The following is a 20,677-nucleotide window of genomic DNA, read 5'->3' as shown; positions in this document are numbered from 1 at the left end:
AAACATTAGCCAGGCATGGTGGCACATGCCTGTAGTCCTGGCTACTCGGGAGGCTGAGGCAGGAGAATGGTGTGAACCTGGGAGGCGGAGCTTGCAGTGAGCCGAGATTGTGCCACTGCACTCCAGCCTGGGCGACAGAGCGAGACTCCGTCTCAAAAAAAAAAAAAAAAGTATTCAAGCATTCAAGCAGCCCTGGAAAGAAAACATGATTGGGCCATGTAATTAAATCACCATAATCTGAAGTTGGGTGGAAACAGAGTAAGACTTACAGAAAACAAGTGTGACATAAAGCCACTTCCCTCCAATAATCATTCAGAGATGCCCTAACCATCAGCCCTTCCTGAAAGATGATGGAGTTGCTACTTCCTGGTGAAATGTTGTCCCTTCCCCCGCAGTTATATAACAAATTTCTAAATTTGTACCCAGCAGGGACTAAGTTTCGATCCTTCTTGAGCAGGGCCCTTGTATTGCGAGTTTCTTAGCACCCAGCACCAAAATAACCACTAATTTACCTCACAAATGGAAGAAGAAGAGGAAAATAGTCCAAACCTAACAAGTAAAAGAAGTACCATTATTTAAGCATTCAATGAAGGTAACAATTATGATAGCACAAATTTAGTGACAACTTGCAGGGCAAAAGGAGAAAAAGTACTACTACATTAACTGTACACCAATGTTAAGAGGTATCCTAATTACAATATGAAAATGTGAGAAAAATACATCTCAGAATGAAGGAAATATTACAATTGTTCTTTTAAACCACAATCCTTTTCTTCCCCCTTAGAATAATACATTCCCCTTGTGGCATAAAGTCCAGCTTGAAGAACATCACTTTAACTATAAAACCTATTTCTAAGATGTTCAGTATAACACTTATAAATAGCAATAATATATTAACATCGTATTAAATACTATAAATTCTGACACAAACTAAGCCTGTAAGGACTATTTTCAATAACCCTTTCCAGCCTCTAAATCATACTCCCTGGAGAATATCACTCACCTTCTAAGCCACAACTATAAGCAAGTTTGTTAAGTCAAATAGAAAACAATATTTAAATGGAAAACCTAAGCTGTATCCACTTGCTACCCAAGTTCTTCTGACATGCAGAAATCAATCTGAAAATATTTAAGAAAACATTAGCTTCAGTCAATCTCCGTCATCCTTGTTCTTCTGATACATGGATAATTCGTTGACACAACTGCTTTATTTCACTTACTCATTTATAAAATAATATACCCATCCAATGACTACTTCTAGAGCCATATCATGTCAAGCATTGCTTTAGGACAAAGATACAGCAATAGTCAAGGACCTATACACCCCTGACCACACTAAGGATACCTATGTACCTGCTTTCCAGGGTATCACATGATCCAGGTATCTCTCCCTAGTATAGTCAACAAGGAATAAATAAGATGCATTTCTTGGTTAGAACTGTTAAAGCTTACATCTGCCTCTTCCTAACCCCTTCTCAACCAACCCAGCTTAATTCTAGCACGGTATGCAAATCATGCCAAACATGATTCCATGCAGAGAACTATCAAAATGAGGCCACAGTGTATCGACCTTAACTGATTTTAAGGGTTCTTAGTTTCTAAGATTCTCATGCAGATCAGTATAATGTCCTAAAGGTAAATAAACCTTTCTTGCTACCTAAAGAAAATGTATCCCATATTCAGATTCACAGCACAGAATCTGTATTCTGATAGTAGTAGTTTGAGATAACCACCTAGGTGCGGTGATTCCCAAACTTGGCTACATTTTAGAAATGCCTGGAAAACTTAAGAATCACATTGTTCAAGCTGCACTCCAGTTGGAGAACCACTGATGCAGAAAACTTGGGGGAAAATGAGCTGCTTTCCAGTCATCTATGGATTAAAGGTACACTGACATTTCCTTCCACCATGAGCAGTGAGCTTCCTGAACACTGCTTCACTAAGAATTATTATGGACCTACTTGGTATTTAAGGGAAGTGTCAAACTTAGAGGAGAAAGCACAAACCTGAACATATAGAGGGCTAAATATTATCTCAAACTAAAATGCCAGAAAATAAAAATAATAAAGCTTTAAATTTTTATCCCAAAGTTTGCTAGAAATTGATGTTATCAAGAGTCAAATTCCCACTCCTCAATATCTGAAAAGTAAGAGACGGAGGGAAAATAACAACCCTCAGGCTGGCTTGTGAAGGGTTTTTGTTTGTTTAATACATCTGAAAAGAATGCATATACAAAGAATTGAGACATGAGAAAGCATTGGTTCAACACTAATGAATCTACAAGAATTAGGATTGGGAAGGTGGGAGAGATTACCTCAACATTTTTAAAAATTGGAAACTGCAACCAAAATAAGCTGATAAAATCCCTATTAACACTTAAGAAGAGTCTGCATAAGACTCTTTCCATGATTTTTATTAAACTAGAGAGCCTCACCTGGCTGCTCTAGGGTTCCTCATATGCAAAACAGAAATAAGGGGATTCCCCTGACTGGTCCCCATGTTGTTAAGTGTTCTCCCCACCCCCACCCTACCCCCAGCTTCTTAATGAAGCAGGCCTCCATCCTCCTAACTTGAGAGGATGTGAATCATCCCACAGATGTCTGTCTTCTAGCACCACCCCTCATATTTCCTCTACATACCAGGTCTTCAGCTGCATTCTAGGAACACCATATACTACTGAGCTGCAAATCTATGCTAAGCATATAAGACAATGACTGAGAAGGAAAACAATTTTTTTAATTAAAAACTCAATTCATTTGGTGCATTTCAAAGGTGCAATACTTTTCTTCATTTATCAGTGAAAGAAGTTAGAAATTAACTTCCCAAAAAAATCAGCAAATGGCAAACAAATGTCCTTGAAAGTCAGTCACATATAGTGCGTCCTAGAAAAGAGGAGGGGCAAGACAGGCTCCACCCACTCTCATGAGTTTCATCAAATACTGGATCTACTCAAGGGTGGAGAGAAAAGGCAACTTTCAAAAAGGAGTATGTTATTAAACGAGGCATTTACTATACTCCTTCCTAAGAGCACCAGATGGGGAACATGTTTTCTAAACTAGATCTAGGAAGTGGAATGTGGAATCAATCCGTCCTCCTCCCCTTAAGGGCTATCCACTGGTTAATTAAAAAAACAAGACTAAAAAACAAACCCCACACACACTCCCCCCAAAAAAAGAGGAGGGAAAAAAAAAAAAAAAAAAAAAACACTAAGATGTCCCAGATTACTCTCCAGAGTGGAACCAGGGAGCAGCTTCAACAATTCCAATTAGTCTGTTACAGAGTCATCCACAAGCATGCCTTGCTTTTAAACAACAAAAAACAAAAACAAAAATAACAAAAAAAATTTTTTTTTTGAAACAACAAAAAAAACTAGTACTAATCACTTTTCTGACAATTACTCAAAATTAACTAGTACTGGGAGGGGGAAGGGGGGGCCATACCTATGGGCCTTGTCTCACACGAGTGCATGTGGGTAGGTGCAGGGCATTTGTCATTATTGCAAAAACGAATTTTAATTTTTAATCTTTAGTTTGATTTAAACATTGCTTTTAGTATGATGCCGACACCAGCTGTGCAGAAAGGGCTCTGGAGAGATGTTCATAGCAGCACACACCTGCGGCTCTTCTTCGGTTCTGGAGGCTCCAGGGCAGCCAATATTGCTTCGTCAAATACATTCTTTAGGCCTTTCTGAAAAGGGGTAGAAAGAAAAAATGGGCGGTCTGATTTTCAGTATAATAAAGTTGGAGTTCAAGTTTAAAACATTCAAACCCCAAGAGTTGGCAAAGAAAGAAACATTAAAAACAACCCTGAATCTCAACACAATAATCTCACTTCACCAAGATTTGTCCAGGGCACTGGAAGGATTCAGCAATTCAGGAGCAGAGGAGCAGATATTCATGAGTGAGACAGTGGTCCTTTGAGAAAGCTTTGCGCAGACCAATGTATGTCACAAGAAACAAACAAGCACATGTGTCATTTGCTCATTCAATATGAGTTTTGTAATGTGCTGCTGAAACATTTTACATAAAAACAAGGGAAGCAGCTCTGCATTCCAATGAAACAGCTGGATATGAAACAGGACTGAGAGGACGGGCACGGGTCAGTGGCATCCTTATTCTATGGAAGGCACAGGCAAAGAGAGAGAGAGAGGGTGATTATGGTAGCTGCAAAGATAGTCACTTTGAACTCCCTTTATCCCACCAGTTAGACAGAGTCAAGGAGATTCAAGGGAGCAAAAATGTGGGTACCTGATACATACGTAAAATTAGAGCCAGTCGGTGCAACAGGAATAAAGCTTCATCAGGCATTTATACAAACAGTTGTATATTTTTAATTTCAAAATTTGAAGGTAACCACAATTGTATATTTCCCTCACAATAAAATCAGAAGCAGGAAAATATAAAGGTGGCAGCTTTACATCTCGACATTAACAAACTGTAAGTCAACTGTTTAAATGGATGCTATTCTTAAAAGATAATGTAACAAATGAACTCATAAAGCAGTAGCAGATACATCAATATCTTCCCCACCCCAGACTGACAAATACTCCACTACAGCACAGACAGCCAAAGCAACAGCAACATAAAGTTTCACTGCACAAAGGAAAACCAGAAAAGAATCCTCCCTTCCCCATTACACTCTACTAGAAGGTCACCCCTTTTCCATAGGTTTGTCATGCAATTACAATTAACAATTGATCATAAGAGTAAAATGATGTTTGTGTTACTTTCTCCATCTAGAACTAAGACCTAGAAGTGTTAAAACTCTTGTTATTTTCTCCAAGAGGACATTCTTAATGCCAGACCAGTTCCCTTTTGCAATAGTAATCCAAACCAAAAAGCTCTGAGCATCAGGCAACTCAAGCAGCAGAAAGTTAAAACAAGTCCAACTTGACTACTGATCACAAAAAATTTCTATAAGATATTGCATTCTTGATCAAAAACTAATACAGAGGTTGCTCTAAGGTGGTGAGTAAAAAGACGCAGAGGCTTTCAAACAGGATGGTTTTATTCCTTTGTTTTTAAACGATCTTTCTACAGTAGTGGGACAGGAAGCAGCAGCAAAGAAGGGAAGGAGAAAACAGTTTAGAATATACAGCACTTCCTTTTGGGTTGAGTTTCCGGAGGCTCGAGGGCAGCTAGGATAGCCTCATCAAACACATTCTTCAGACCTCTCTACAAGACAGAGGGGAGGAGAGAGAATAGCAGCCAGGTTAGAGGATTAGAAAGACTAGCAGGTACAACAGCAGTCCGGATTAAACGAGCTGAATTCACAGAAGCAATGTGCCTTAAGAAAAATGCTAGAATGCTAGATCTTAAGCCCATTATAACTGGGAGAGTAGATAACTGACCAAAAACTTCACCTCAAGCAAGGTTAACTGAGCAGGAAAGCAATTTTTATTAAAATGCAATATATTGACTTCGAACACATTTTGCAAATAAATCTACTACAATTTCAGGCTTATGTGAATTCAGTCCCTGAATAACTGAAGGACACAAATAGCAGACTAACAGGCATGCTATGTGTTTCTAGGTTCAATGACATATCTGAATGTGATTAATCAAGATTTCAGAGTAAATTGGTTTCCCAGAACAGAAAGGTTCAGACATTTAAAAAGTGTTAATTGTGCAACAGTACCAACTAGAAGGAGTTTAAAGAACAGACTCTAGAAACAGCATACACTTCAGTTATTCAGTAATGTTATCAGAGCAAGTAACCACCACCCAAGTCATAAGAAAACAAAGAATGGGGTCCTAGAATGAGTTTTAGCAAGCAGTCCAGTGCTTTAAGATGTCTGCATGGGTATCAGAGCATAAAGCATGGAGTGAAAACGAAGAATATTCTCAGATCTTATGGGGATTAAGATACAGAAATACACTTACACCTCAGCCAGAAACTCCAACATGATAGTGTGACTCAGCAGTGGTGGTACTTAGGACCCAGGTCTACAGACTCACCTAAACTCACCTAAATCTGAAGCCACAAGTTTACCACCCAAGGTTGTTTTACATGTTCTTTAGTTTGATCAGTTTGATCCCAAGTAAATATGTCCTAAAAGTCCCAGAACACAGCTCCAATTGTAAGTGCCAACCCCAGACCACCCCAAGTGTTCCCACCTCCATCCTGCCCCCATCCATGACATCCCACAGGACTGGTACCCACACGTCACATTAGATACAAAATAAATCAGACACAGCAGTAAATTCTTTAAAAGCAGCAAAAGTTAAAAAGCTTTCCTCTTTCTACATCACTTACAAAGTAGAAATGCCACATAAAAGTTAAAATTCCACTGCAATTCTCTCTACACATCTAGGAACCAACTCTGGCAGTAAAATATAAAAGGAAGGAAGGAGTACAGAAAGGGAAATATACTTTATAAGGAAAAAAAGAGGAGGAGAACTATTAGAAACTGGAGTGTATCCCTTGACAAGAAGGAATTCCTTTCTTGCTTACCGTGGATGAAGATCAACAAATGCTCTATGAAACAAAACTAATCTTTGCTTGACCACCATCTGTTTATAGTAAGACTTTAGTTTTAGAGGAATCAACAAACAGAATCTGTAAGCCTCAAAGTTCTAGCTCCCAAACACAACCACAGACCCCATTTTCTAACTTCCCCTCTTTTGACTTCTCCATACTTCAAACTCTGGTAAGAAAAATGTACCTGCTAAGACCTTTTAAACTTCATACTCTCTGCAAACGGATTTACTATATACACCTGTTGATACTGTAAAAATCTTACATTAAAAGCATCCAATTATCTAAAGCATCACTAGTAACCTAAAAGTGAATCCACAGGGCCTATGTGTCTTCCCTCAAAGCAACCCATATCTAGAGAACAGAGGTATGCATCAGAAGCACACAGAATTAGTATCTAATACGGACATAAGTGTTTCACACATGACCTTCCCGTCTCCCCCAATATACACACACAGGCACACTTTTCTGGGAATGTTACTAAAACACAGAGAGAAGCACCAGGCATTTTTTAAAACTCTCAAAACAGTGCTGTGCATGAGAAGATGTAAAATCTTCTAAACTTTTCAATAACTGCTTTTATAATAGCACTAAACTGCCCAAAAAACTAGGATTAGAAGATTATGTTTAAATCATCTGATACTAGGCCTCGAAGTTATTCTGAGGGATATTCCAGTTAAGCATAAAAGTTTTATCTTTAAATATCCAAGTACTAAACTGATTATTAAATTATGCACTAGGCCCTATAAACTAAATACCTACTGCATATGTAATAAGTAATCATATATGCCATTTACCCTAGTATACGTGTAGTTAAGAATCCAATAGCGTTTTTTAGAAATACAATAAAAATGAATTACCTGAAAACATAAGCATAAATATAATGAGTTTAATATAATTATTAGAAACCTCCACCCTTCAATCTTGCCCTATTAGGCATGTCTGCTCACTGTTCAAACTTCAAAGCACCAGTACCCGTAGAACATAAGACTTTTGTGCTAATTATTTCCATAACTTTTTCCTTTGCCCCCAGAACAGTACTCAAAGGACGGAATCAGCGATCTCATGAAGGTGAAAAAGTTTAAACCATACACATCAGTTACAAGTCCCATTCCAAATACCCTAACATTGCTCCCTATCTTCAAAATCTGAGTTTCCCATCAAACTACAAAAGGAGTTCCAATTAAATCACTCAAAAACGGCCAGAATGCATGAGGAAGGAATACTTCCAGAAACATAGGAATAGAGACACTGTATAAAGCATGCTTGAGAACTGTGGCAGAAATAGCCATGGCTGCCTTCTTTGACATGAAAGTCTCAATTATTATGACTAATTCCCTATCCTGGTTGAATTGCCCAAGAAACGGTATAGTATCAATTGTCAGAATTGGCAAGAAAAGATCAGACGTATTTAGATGAAAATTTAAGTGTCTAGAAAAAAAAAATCATTCACATCCTCTCTTGCAAGTTTGTGCTTATCTGAACCTTTCCTGTAAGGTTTTTGTTTTAACACAACCCTGACCACTACGAATCATTCAGTACAGTACGACAGCTTACCAACACAAGGGGTTCAGGAACTAATAATATTCTCCAAAAAACACAGAGGCCTCTAACAAAAGAACATACAATATGAAGCTGTTCATATTCTTGCTGGGCATCTTTGAGCACTGCTGATCACTGTTAGGAATAACTCCTGTATCCTAATGCTCTAATAAATGATTCGACCATAAATACACATGGGGTTTCATGACATCCTTACCTGTGTAAGTGCAGAACACTCCACATACTTGACAGCCTTCAGGTCACGGGCCAGCTTTTCAGCAGTCTCTGGAGTGATAGGCTTCTGTTTGTTCTTGGCAAGTTTCTCAATAGTAGAGGGGTCATCTCTGAGATCAATTTGAGTCCCAACAAGCAAGAAAGGAGTCTTTGGACAGTGGTGAGTTATCTCAGGCACCCACTAAAAAAAGGTATTTTAAAATACACCTTTGTTAATCAACAAGCCTCTAATGTTATTTATAATAGGTCAGTAGAAATTCTGAGATGACCTTCTTAGGGCAAGAGTATCTGATCAGCTTACCTTTTCTTTCACATTTTCAAATGAAGATGGAGAGACCACTGAAAAACAGACTAGAAATACATCTGTTTGTGGATAACTCAGCGGTCGTAATCTGTCATAATCCTCTTGCCCTAGAAAAAAGAAAAATATTGGAGAGAATTCAGCAACTGAATCTTGGTGTCCTCAAAGTGATAAAAGCATGCTGGTCATTACTCAAAAAGCAACTTACTTATCTAATAAAATGTATGGCTTTGTAATATAATATGTGGGCAATATTCTCAATCAGCTAATTCTACAAACTTCAAGCACTCAGAACAGCAATGAATTTACTATTATGTTATTTGCTTTTATTACTAGTTTGTGGCATCCAATCTTTGTGTCCATTAGAAACCCAATAATAAATGTAATAATAAACTCTTGCTACAGAAATAGTTAAAAATCAATCCTTGCAATCCCAGCACTTTGGGAGGCCGAGACAGGTGGATCACCTGAGGTCAGGAGTTCGAGACCAGCCTGGCCAACATGATGAAGCCTCATCTCTACTAAAAATATAAAAATTAGCCGGGTGTGGTGGTGCACATCTGTAATCCCAGCTACTTGGGAGGCTGAGGCAGAAGAATCATGCAAACCCAGAAGGCGGAGGTTGCAGTGAGCCGAGATGGCATTACTGTACTCCAGTCTGGGCGACAGAGTGAGACTCCATCTCAGATATGGTAAAGAAACAATCACAGTGAAATCATCTAAGGAAAGAAAAACCTCACTGAAACCCAGATGACAAAATCCACTGCCCATCATGACTACAAACACAGGTTCACATATTTAGTTAATGCGGGTATATAAGACCGGTATCTGAAACTGATAAAGCCTAGAAAACAAATTTAGCAAGAATTAATGGATACTCAAAATAATAAAAACACTTAGAATTAACTTAATCAAAGGCAAAAGACTTGGACAACAAAAATTTCAAAACTGCTGAAAGAAATTGAAGAAGACATAAATAAATGGAAACACATCCCACATTCATGAATTGGAAGACTTAATATTGTTGACATGTCAACATTATCCAAAGCAACCTACAGATTCAATGCAATCCCTATCAAAATCCCAACAACGGATAATAATCTTGAAACAAGGGACAGTAGCCAAAATAATCTTGAAAAAGAATAAAGCTGAAGGACTCCCACTTCCTGATTTCAAAACTTACTACAAGGCTACAATAATTAAAACAGTGTGGTATTGGCATAGGGAGAGATATAAGACAATGGAATAGACTAGAGAACCCAGAAATAAACCCTTACATATATGGGCAGATAATTTTTCTTTTCTTTTCTTTTTTTTTTTAGACAGAGTCTCACTCTATCACCCAGGCTGGAGTGCAGTGGCACAATCTCGGCTCACTGCAACCTCCACCTCCTCAGTTCAAGAGACTCTCCTGCCTCCACCTCCTGAGTAGCTGGGACTATAGGCACACACCACCACGCCAGGCTAATTTTTGTATTTTTAGTAGAGACAGGGTTTCACCATGTTGGCCAGGCTGGTCTTAAACTTCTGACCTCAGGTGATCTGCCCACCTCAGCCTCCCAAAGTGCTAGGATTACAGGTGTGAGCCACCGTGCCTAGCCTAGGTCAAATAATTTTTGATAAGGGTGCCAAGACCATTCAGTGGTAAAAGGACTCCTCAATAAATGGTGCTGAGAAAATGACATATTCATATGCAAAAGACAAAGATGAAACCTTACCTAATACTATATACTAAAATTAACTCAAAATGGATAAAAGGTTTACATGTTAGACCTAAAACTTTAAAACTCCCACAAAACATAAGGCAAAAGATTCAGGTGGACTTGGCAATAATTTGTTTGGCTATCACACCAAACCAACCAAAAAATAGACAAACTTCATGAAATTGTGAAAATTTTATACATCAGAAGATAGTATCAACAGAATAAAAACACAACCCACAAAATAGGAAAAAATATATGCAAATCGTGTATGTGATAAGAGATTAATACCCAGAATCTACAAAGAACTCCTAAAACTTACCCCCCCAAAAAAAATCCCAATTCAAAAATGGGCAAAGAACTTGATTAAACAGACCTTTCTCCAAAGATATATAAATAGCCATAAGATGCTGAACATCACTAATCATTAAGGAAATGCAAATCAAAACCACAATTAGATACCACCTCACACTAATTAGGATAGCTACAATAAAAAAAAAAAAAAAAGTAAGTGTCGAACAGAAGAATGTGACTATATCAAGCCCCCGTGTACTGTTGGTAGGAATATAAAATGGGACAGCCACTGTGGAAAACAATATGGAGGTTCCTCAAAAAAATTAAAAACATGATCCAACAATTCCACTTCTGGGTATATACCCCAAAAGAACTGAAAGCAGGGTCTCAACAAGGTATTTGTATACCCACGCTGATAGCAACATTATTCAAAATAGCTAAAACGTGGAAGCAATTCATAGCACCAGTATTAAAACTGGAACCCAAACATCCATCAACTTGTTAATAGATAAACAAAACTGTGACATATTCATAGAACAGAATACCACTCGGCAATCAAAAGAAACAACTACCAATACACACAACATGGACAACTCTCACAAACATTAAGCTATGCAAAAACAGTCACACACAAAAGACTACATATTGTATGGTTCCATTTATATGAAACCCTAGAAAAGCAAAACAGTGGAAACAAAGAAAGCAGATCAGTGGTTGCCTGGAACCAGGTCAAGGGACAGGGCTGACTGCAAAAGGGAACCCAGAAATAAACACTCACATATATGGTCAAATAATTTTTGATAAGGGTGCCAACACCATTCAGTGGTAAAGGGACTCACCACAGAAAATTTGAGGGGTGATAAAAATGTTACACATTTTATTACGGTGGAGGGTCAGCAAAATGCATCACACTGAACACTTAAAACGATTTTTTTTTTTTTTTTTTAAAGACGGAGTCTCACTCTGTCACCCAGGCTGGAGGGCAGTGGCGGAATCTCGGCTCACTGCAACCTCCGCCCCAGTGGGTTCAAGCAATTCTCCTGTCTCAGCCTCCCGAGTAGCTGGGTCTTACAGGCATACACCACTACACTCGGCTAATTTTTGTATTTTTAGTAGAGATGGGGTTTCACCATATTGGCCAGGCTGGTCTCAAACTCCTGACCTCAGGTGAATTGCCTGTCTCAGCCTCCCAAAGTGCTGCGATTACAGGTGTGAGCCACTGCGCCTGGCCTTAAAATGATTTTTATTGCACTATGCATCAATAAAGCTTTAAAAAGTACTCACCAGAAAATGTAAAGGCTTATAAAAAATAAACTTTGAAATCTGAAAATACTAATTTTCAACCACAGGTAGCCATAAATTATCTTTTCTCGCCAGGCGCGGTGGTTCACGCCTGTAATCCCAGCACTTTGGGAGGCCGAGGCGGGCAGATCACCTGAGGTCAGAAGTTCGAGACCAGCCTGACCAACATGGAGAAACCCCATCTCTACTAAAATACAAAAAAATTAGCTGGGTATGGTGGCACATGCCTGTAATCCCAGCTGCTCGGGAGGCTGAGGCAGAAGAATCACTTGAACCTGGGAGGTGGAGGTTGCGGTGAGCCAAGATTGCACCATTGCACTCCAGCCTGGGCAACAACAGCAAAACTCCATCTCAACAACAACAACAAAAAAAAATTTTCTCTGTGCCTTTGGACACAAATGAACACAGAAGAAAACTCCTCACTTATCATGAGATTATGGGTCATTGTTTTCTCTATATTCCAAATTTAATATACCATTACTTTTATTAATTTTAATGTATTAAAAATTTCTCTAATCTTTATTTGTCTCTCCATTTCATGTTCTCAATTAAATCTAAACAGTTCCTCATGGTACACAGTATAACACCACATTCCATGCAAGCAACATGTTAACTTGCAAACAGTAACAGTAACAGTAACTCAAAGCAGAAAATTTAGAATTAGTACATTCTAAAGATACTCTAAAGGATATCTTTCTGAGATCTTCCTCTGGCTAACAGAGCTGATAATAAGACAGCACACAGAAAAGTCAGAAATTAAGATGTGCAGCCACTCTTGAAAACAAGAAATAGTACTGAGGAATTAGGCACATTTAAGGAAGAAAGTAATTTGTTCTTACAATTTGGATAGCTGACAAATGTCAATACTGTGAGCAGATAATAGTTCACTCTCAAAATATTTTCAGATAGTTTAAAATAAGCTATCGTAAGAAACTAAACATGTTATTAGACACATACATTGAATACGCCTTCAAATATCAGAAAGTAATAATAATAAATACTGTAAATGGCTTACGACCTTACAACCTTAGGCATATTTAGGAAACTCTAGGCTTTAAAAAGGAGCAGGTAGGGGTGAAGGGAGAGAATCAGTGGGCGTGATTCCTATGAATTCATTCCCTTAGTCCCTCCCCAACCACTAATGCAGTCCCCAATTCTCTGCAAGGTGCACACATCAGGACTTTAGTTCAATTTGGAGCTCGTATAATGCACTCTAGTCTCACTCTACTTCATCTACTACACTGTTCACCCAGGGTACTCCAAACTCCTATTTGCCAACCCAGGTCTGGGACTGCTCCTTGGTCAAGCATTGACGATCATTATATTGAATCCCGCTAACTAATAACAAAAGGCAAGTACTTTGCTCATGTGCTAGTTTCTCAAAATGTCCACAAGAGACAGACAATTAGCAACTGTTAAAGATCAAAACAGTATAAAAGACATTAAGTTTTCACCTGCAGTATCAAAAAGTCCAAGAGTATATGGTTCTCCACCAATCATAACTGTGACTGCATAGTTGTCAAAAACCTAAAAACAAAAAAATACAACACTGTTAGTGTGCAAGGAGAGAGTTAAAATGGGACAGGACAACTCTTAAGTTAAGGCAGTGTTTCCTTGCTAAGACTTAATCATCCCTTATTCCATCCATCTCCTTATATAACCAATCTTGCCAACCAAGTCCTTGCGTGAGCTAAAAGATTCCTGGAAAAAGACAAAGGATGTGTTCTGAGACTTCTGCTCCACCCCAGCAGCCTGGATAAAGAGCCAGAGAAGGTTTAGAGGTGTCACAGGAGCAGTGTCCTCTAGCTACACAAAATTAACCTGTTCAAGTTTGAAACTTTTGAGACAGTGGTCTACCTCAACATTCAATCTGATTCCCAAGAAATTATTTCTTCATAGACCACTTCCTTTTCATCTAGAAATAAAATCTCCTAGATCCATGACCTTTCTGCCTTTCAGAGTCCTAGAAAAGATGAGCCTTTTTACAAACAAGCCCATTTGAGAGAAATAATGGTTCCCTCAAAGTACTCAAAGTGTCCAAGAAAAAGCTGGCAGATTATTTGCTGGGAATTTTTTTTTTTTTTTTTTTTTTTTTGAGACAGTCTGACTGCGTCACACCAGGCTGGAGTGCAATGGCATGGTCTCGGCTCACTGCAACCTCTGCCTCCTGGGATCAAGCGATTCTCCCACCTCAGCCTCCTGAGTAGCTGGGACTACAGGTGCATGCCACCACACCCAGCTAATTTTTGTATTTTTAGTAGAGACAGATTTTCACTATGTTGGCCAGGCTGGTCTCAAACTCCTGACCTCATGATCCACCTGCCTCGGCCTCCCAAAGTCCTGGAATTACAGGTGTGAGCCACTGCGCCCAGCCAGCTGGGAATTTTATGAGTAAAATTCATGTTATTGGGCACAAACTGCATGACCTAAGACACCTTCTTTAACAAGATGCTTAATATGTAAATAGACCATAAAACCCTTATCAAATTTAGTACAGCATATGCTAATACTGGTTGTACTAAGTTATTTGTGAAAATGGGAGGTTTAACAATGCTAAATGGGAAAAGACCCAACACAAATTCTGGAGTCTTTGGAATTAATTTACAATTGAAAAGCAATGCTTTCATATACAACTATAATCTGTCAATTTACAATAAAAATTTAAAAATTAAATGATATCTATAAAAAGAAAAGCAAAGCTTTCCAACTAGGAGAAGAATCCTACATTTTAAGACCAGCCCTACTTAACTTTTAGGTACCTACTCTGATTTTCTGACTTATGTTTTAACAGATTGTTCAAGAGCTTATTTAAATGTAAAGAAGAGAAGCAAGGGCATGAGGGAGATGACAGTTAAAGGAAAGTCGGTTCTTAAAAACAGGAACAAAGAAATTGAATGAATGTGGTTAAGCTCTCAAACCAAACAGATTATTTTCTTAAATCACACTTAAGAGACTCAAAAACAACCCACCTTACTAGATTGTTCATATCCAAAACTAGACTAAGAATCAGAAAAGCTGGCTTCCATTCCAAAGTCTACTTATGCTAGTGTAATTACGCTAAGTAATTAAAACTTAGACTTCTAAGTCTCATCCCTAAATTGGGCCTGAGTACCCTCATCCATTAAGAGAGGGGTAAGACAATATATATTGTCCTATCCGGCTCTGAATTTCTATTACTCTAGAAATGGCAAGCCCCAATTTATAGATGGGAACTTAAATGCATTTTACACCAAATCCATTTCCATATTAACTTCAACAGGTACCATGAGAACACTATTTGTGCCTCATGGTCCATTCATTTACCTAAATCGGTTCATTTAAAATCTTATTCTACTACTACTCTTCCTTCCACCCTATCACTTTTCCAGAGATGTACACACAAACATACATATAAAACACCCACAAGCCCACTTAAAATATAACACCAAAAGATCAAAGTCATAAAAGACTCAGAAATTATGTTTACAAGTAAATAACTTCAATGGAGACTGAAACAGAAAAATTCTGATAGCTGTCCTCACTCCGAAACAAGATTCATGTACCTCTAAACGTCCCCGTAAGTCCACTGAACCTAAAACGTCTTCCATTTATCTTGTCTCCAAATGGACCAATTCAAAATATCAAAGAGATTTTAGTGTTTAATAATACCTTCAAATTCTCTCCCCTTCAAAAAAAAAACTTTACTTATTTTTGAGACAGGGTCTCACTACCTTTCACAAATGAGTGTTACTCTAACTCTTGTCTCTCTCTCACTTCAATATTTTTGTTATTCCCATCTTCCTTCTACCATTCCAAAGAGTTGATTTAAAAAACAGTTGTGGGGCCAGGCATGGTGGCTCATGCCTGTAATCCCAGCACTTTGGGAGGCCGAGGCGGGTGGATCATTTGAGGTCAGGAGTTCAAGACCAGCCTGGCCAACATGGTGAAACCCCGTTTCTACTAAAAATACAAAAATTAGAAAGGCGTGGTGGCGGGCGCCTGTAATCCCAGCTACTCAGGAGGCTGAGGCAGGAGAAACTGCTTGAACCTAGGAGGCGGAGGGTGCAGCAAGCCGAGATCGCGCTATTGCACTCCAGATAGAATGAGCGATAGAGACTCCATCTCAAAAAAAAAAAAAAAAAAAGAAAAGAACAGTTGTGGGGGTGACCCCCAAAGGTTTCTGTTGGTGTTCTCATAACATAACAGGTCTCTTCTCTGCCCCTAAGAACCAGTTTGGAGCTCCATTACTGCTAAGAGAACAGCTCCACAAGAAAAGTGGAGACACATACTACTTGTCTCTCAAGTTACAGGACCCCAAATGGTATCCCAGGAGACCTCCAAGTACTGATCAATAATTGGCCGAAACATCCAAAAAAAAAAAAAAGTCACCTCATTCCAAGATGTAGGGCATACTTCACCAAATTGAGACCACCACTCGTTAGAATCTTGTGTACTGAAGTTTTGCCTCCCAGCTCTTCTTGCAAACCCTTGTGTCACCCCTTCTGACTTTCCACTGATTTTTCAGCTGTTTAATTTTAAAGTGTATATAATTTACCCATGAGAAGTCAAGATCTTTAAAAACAGGAAACAAAGGCAGACAACAGAAAAAAAATTCAGTACACACAGAGAAAGCGTTTTCAAAACGATATCAAATTTTACATTTTACTAACAGAAGGAGGCCTTTATACTTACAGTCGGTACATATTCCGATGGAAATTTGTTTGTTGTGTAGGATATCAGGAGACATGTTTTACCAACAGCACCATCGCCCACAACAACACACTTAATTGTCTGCATTGCTGAAATAGTTTTGTATCCACTTTAAATATTTCAAATCTGATGTTGACCTGCAAAAAGATTAAAGATATTTGTTTATTTATACTTACATATGGATTTTTTTTCCTCACTTAGCAACAGGTTCAGGCACTCAGAGCAAGAAAAGAACCAGCACAATTATTATGGCTAAAAGAACCCAATAAGAGAAACAATGACTTGCTATAAGTTACAATAACAAATAAGGTCCATTTCTAAGTTTCTGATCCCTGGCTGTTTCAACTTCTTAAGTGTTATTTTTAAAAGGTCCAAAGTGGTGTGATAATCAGCAAATTTATTTTTATAATGAAAGAGAAGAGGCTGTATCAGAGAAAATTCCACATAGTGTGCTAAATATTATTTTGTGAAAGCTGTTCTTCGGTTACACGTGCACACACACCTGTATCTATGCATGTATGTGAACTAGCCTGCAATACAAAGGCCACTGCTTTAAAGAATGGTTCATTATCCAGCCTTATTCGGCCTTACTCAGGCTCTGACCAACAAGCAGCAGAGCACCGCACGATCACACGGTAATTATATGAGTAATGTGAGGAACTGAACAAAGAACAGGGTGATTGCTGGCCTCAGCAGATGTTTTAGCACCAGAATGCCTAGTCCAAAACCTACATTTTTATAATGAAAAAGTCAGATTGCTCTAAAGCATACTGACTTATAAACAGATACTATAGCTTCTCTTACTAGAGTCCTCCTCCATTTTAAGAAACTATCAATTACAAGTACCAAAGAGTCATTAATATGAGATGCTTTTTTTCATTTAAACATTTCTAAAGTCAGAATGTATCTCTGAGTCTCTTACAATCATTATCAGCCATTTTCCCCCACATTTTGACTTCTATGAAATTGAAATCTTAGATTCAATGAAATACTTTAACAGTTTTCTGAAAGAATAAAAAGAAACACCACCCAATATATACCTAAATTTTAAGATTTATATTTAATTTAAATTATAATCCTAAAGGGGTTATAATTAAACATAAAAATACAGAACCACCTAACTCTTGGTCAGATGCCACCATGCTCCTATAGCACCATTCACAACAATTAATCATAACAATTTATAAGTGCCTATTAACATCCCTGTAAATGAACCTATACTACCTCATGCACCACTATACTTCTAGCACTGAGCACTTCTAGACTGACACACTGTGAGTTGTTGAATGGATGCAAAAATCACGAAACAAAAGAACATGAAAATACATTAGTGTGAGTAACCTACAGGAAATAAACTCTCTCCCGCTCCTCATCAAAATAATCTGCAGTGTATTTTTAAAGAATTTTTATTCTTTAAATATTATATTTAATATTTTTTTAGACAGGGTTTTTACTCCCATCACCCAGGCTGGAGTGCAGTGGCACAACCTCAGCTCACTGCAACCTCCACCTCCCAGACTCAAGCAATCCTCCCACCTTGGCCTCCCAAGTAGCCGGAACCACAGACACATGCCACCATGCTCAGCTGGGTTTTTGTTTTGCTTTTAGTTTTTTGAAGAGACGGGGTCTCACTGTTACCCCGGCTGGTCTCGAATTCCTGGGCTCAAGCAATCCACTCACCTCGGCCTCCCAAAGTCCCAAAGTGCTGGGATTACATGCATGAGCCACCGCAGCCAGCCATATTTATCCTTCTTTATTCAATTTCCTTTTATATCTCCTTTTTCCTTCACCTTTCCCTTTCATGCACTAAGAAGCACCCATACTAATACAGCACTAAAGGTTAACAACCCTGATCCCTAAGATCAATCAATTACTGGTTAAATCTAAAAGCACTCAAATAATAATAGTAAGCAGCAAACACTTATACAGCATTTACTAAGTGCTATGTACTGTTCAAAACATATTACACATATTCACACATTTCATCCTCCCAAAAAGCCTAAGAAGTATGTGCTATATTATCCCTATTTTACAGATAAGGAGAGTGAGGCTCAGCAAGTAACTAAGCCAAGGCTATTCAGCCAGTAACTGGCAGAACTGTAATTTAAATCCAAGCAGTCTGACTCTCAAGTCCCTGCTTGGTGTGTGTGTGTGTGTGTGTGTGTGTGTGTGTGTGTGTGTGTGTGTGTGTGTGTGTGTGTGTGTGTGTGTGTGTGTGTGTGTGTGTGTGTGTGTCAGTGCAGTGGCGTGATCTCTGCTCACTGCAACCTCTGCCTCCCGGGTTCAAGTGATTCTCCCGCCTCAGCCTCCAGAGCAACTGGGATTACAGGTGCATGCCATCACGCCTGGATAATGTTTGTATTTAATAGAGACAGGGTTTCACCATGTTGGCCAGGCTGGCCTTGAACTCCTGACCTCAAGTAAGCCAACTGCCTGGGCCCCTCAAAGTGCTAGGATTATAGGTGTGAGCCACCGTGCCCAACCTCAAGTCCCTGCTCTTAATAAACATTACATTACACTATACTGTCTGAGAAGTGACATTAATAAAAACAAATATAGGCCGGGCGCGGTGGCTCACGCTTGTAATCCCAGCACTTTGGGAGGCCGAGGCGGGCGGATCACGAGGTCAGGAGATCGAGACCACGGTGAAACCCCGTCTCTACTAAAAATACAAAAAATTAGCCGGGCGTGGTGGCGGGCGCCTGTAGTCCCAGCTACTCCGGAGGCTGAGGCAGGAGAATGGCGGGAACCCGGGAGGCGGAGCTTGCAGTGAGCCGAGATTGCGCCACTGCACTCCAGCCTGGGCGACAGAGCAAGACTCCGTCTCAAAAAAAAAAAAATAAATAAATAAATAAATAAAAACAAATATAATCAGTGCTTGTGGAATGACAAGTATATATCCATGAGTTACCAGCAATGCAAATATAAAGAAGAGGAAAGCAAATACAAAGAAAAGGAAGCAAAAAATAGGGGCTAAAAGCTCATTTCCTGTTTTTCACCTGCATATAACTACTGAATTTTATTGGGAGAAGGGAGTAAGACAAGAGTTTGCTCTTCCCCTTTCTATTTACCCACAAATCTTCCACTTCTTAGACTTCCCAACCTGACTGCTCAGCAATTTGTTACAAACTGGTTGGTTGTGAGTCCCCTGTTAAGCCTGGGCTCTGGAGTCAGAGTGGCTCTACCACACTCTAGCTATTCAACCTCTGTGTTATTCAACCTCTGTGTAGCTTGGTTTCCCCTTCTCTAGAAATGAAAACAGTACTACCTTTCTCATAAGGTAAACTAAGATAATAAATGTAAAGAACTTGCAACAGTACTTGGCATACAGTACATGCTTAGTACATGTTAATTATTAGTCTTCAACAAGTAACGGTACCTTTAAGTCAATATAAGGAATTTTAAAACAGCAATTCCAAACTTCTTAGAAAGAAACTCATAACACTTTTTATCTCCAAGATAATTACAGTACAGTCAGCCCTCCATGTACACAGATGCAGAACCCACAGATACAGATGGATAACTGTACTATGTAATTTTATATAAGAAACTCGAGCATTCCAGGATTGTTGTATCCTCGGAGAGTTCTGGAATCAATCCCCCGCAATATCAAGGGAAGATTATACTAATTGTTCTCAGTACAAATGTAGTCAAATGTAGAGTTACCATTACAAAGATGGTCATTTCAGAGTCAAGTTCTAATTAAGACTATTCTGCAAAGCATTTGGCATGTATTAATAATTGTTTCATGTGTTAAAGAAAAACTATAGAAGGCTACCGTTGTGGACTAATCTCCTGCACTAGGCCCCAAGTGACCAGACTAAAAATCAAAATGGAGTTATTCATGCTAAAGCTTCACATCACTAAACTTAAATTTAGTTGTTATCTGACCTTCTGAGAAACAGGAGAGATGACAGCCAGTTTACCAAACAGGCCACTTTCAATCTTCAATTGGAATGATAATGAAGTTCCCTCTGCTTTAATCCTTACACAAAAAAAGCAGCCTGAAGTAACCTGATATTACCTAATCAGTTATTTTTCTATTGTTCTGTCTTCTCCCTGTCCCTGCCTTACAAGAAAGGTAGCTCTGAAACAACTAATAGGCCCTTTGTTCTTTGCTTCCCCTTTCCTCAGCTCT

General features: G+C 38.8%; 1 protein-coding gene across 4 annotated transcripts in view; it reads right to left on the bottom strand.

Annotated features, from left to right (window-relative positions):
* Positions 1–2,184: 2,184 nt before the first annotated feature.
* The window catches only part of CDC42 (cell division cycle 42), a 40,688-nt gene continuing 22,195 nt past the window's right edge, over positions 2,185–20,677 (bottom strand). For 3 of the 4 annotated variants that reach the window (XM_032759233.2, XM_058444642.1, XM_058444643.1), the window contains 5 exons: positions 16,522–16,676; positions 13,305–13,377; positions 8,555–8,664; positions 8,237–8,434; positions 2,185–3,687 (listed from right to left, as the gene is read on the bottom strand). In XM_032759233.2, the coding sequence (XP_032615124.1) occupies positions 3,598–3,687; positions 8,237–8,434; positions 8,555–8,664; positions 13,305–13,377; positions 16,522–16,626 (576 nt within the window). In that variant the 5' untranslated portion in view covers positions 16,627–16,676 and the 3' untranslated portion in view covers positions 2,185–3,597. Of the gene's footprint in view, positions 3,688–4,986; positions 5,175–8,236; positions 8,435–8,554; positions 8,665–13,304; positions 13,378–16,521; positions 16,677–20,677 lie in introns of those variants that run through there. The other variant, XM_032759235.2, reaches the window with a different exon arrangement.

The sequence above is a fragment of the Hylobates moloch genome, unplaced genomic scaffold (assembly GCF_009828535.3).
Source record: "Hylobates moloch isolate HMO894 unplaced genomic scaffold, HMol_V3 SCAFFOLD_9, whole genome shotgun sequence".
Lineage (NCBI taxonomy): Eukaryota > Metazoa > Chordata > Mammalia > Primates > Hylobatidae > Hylobates > Hylobates moloch.
Note: the sequence above shows the minus strand (reverse complement) of the source record. Positions and strands in the feature narration are given on the sequence as shown.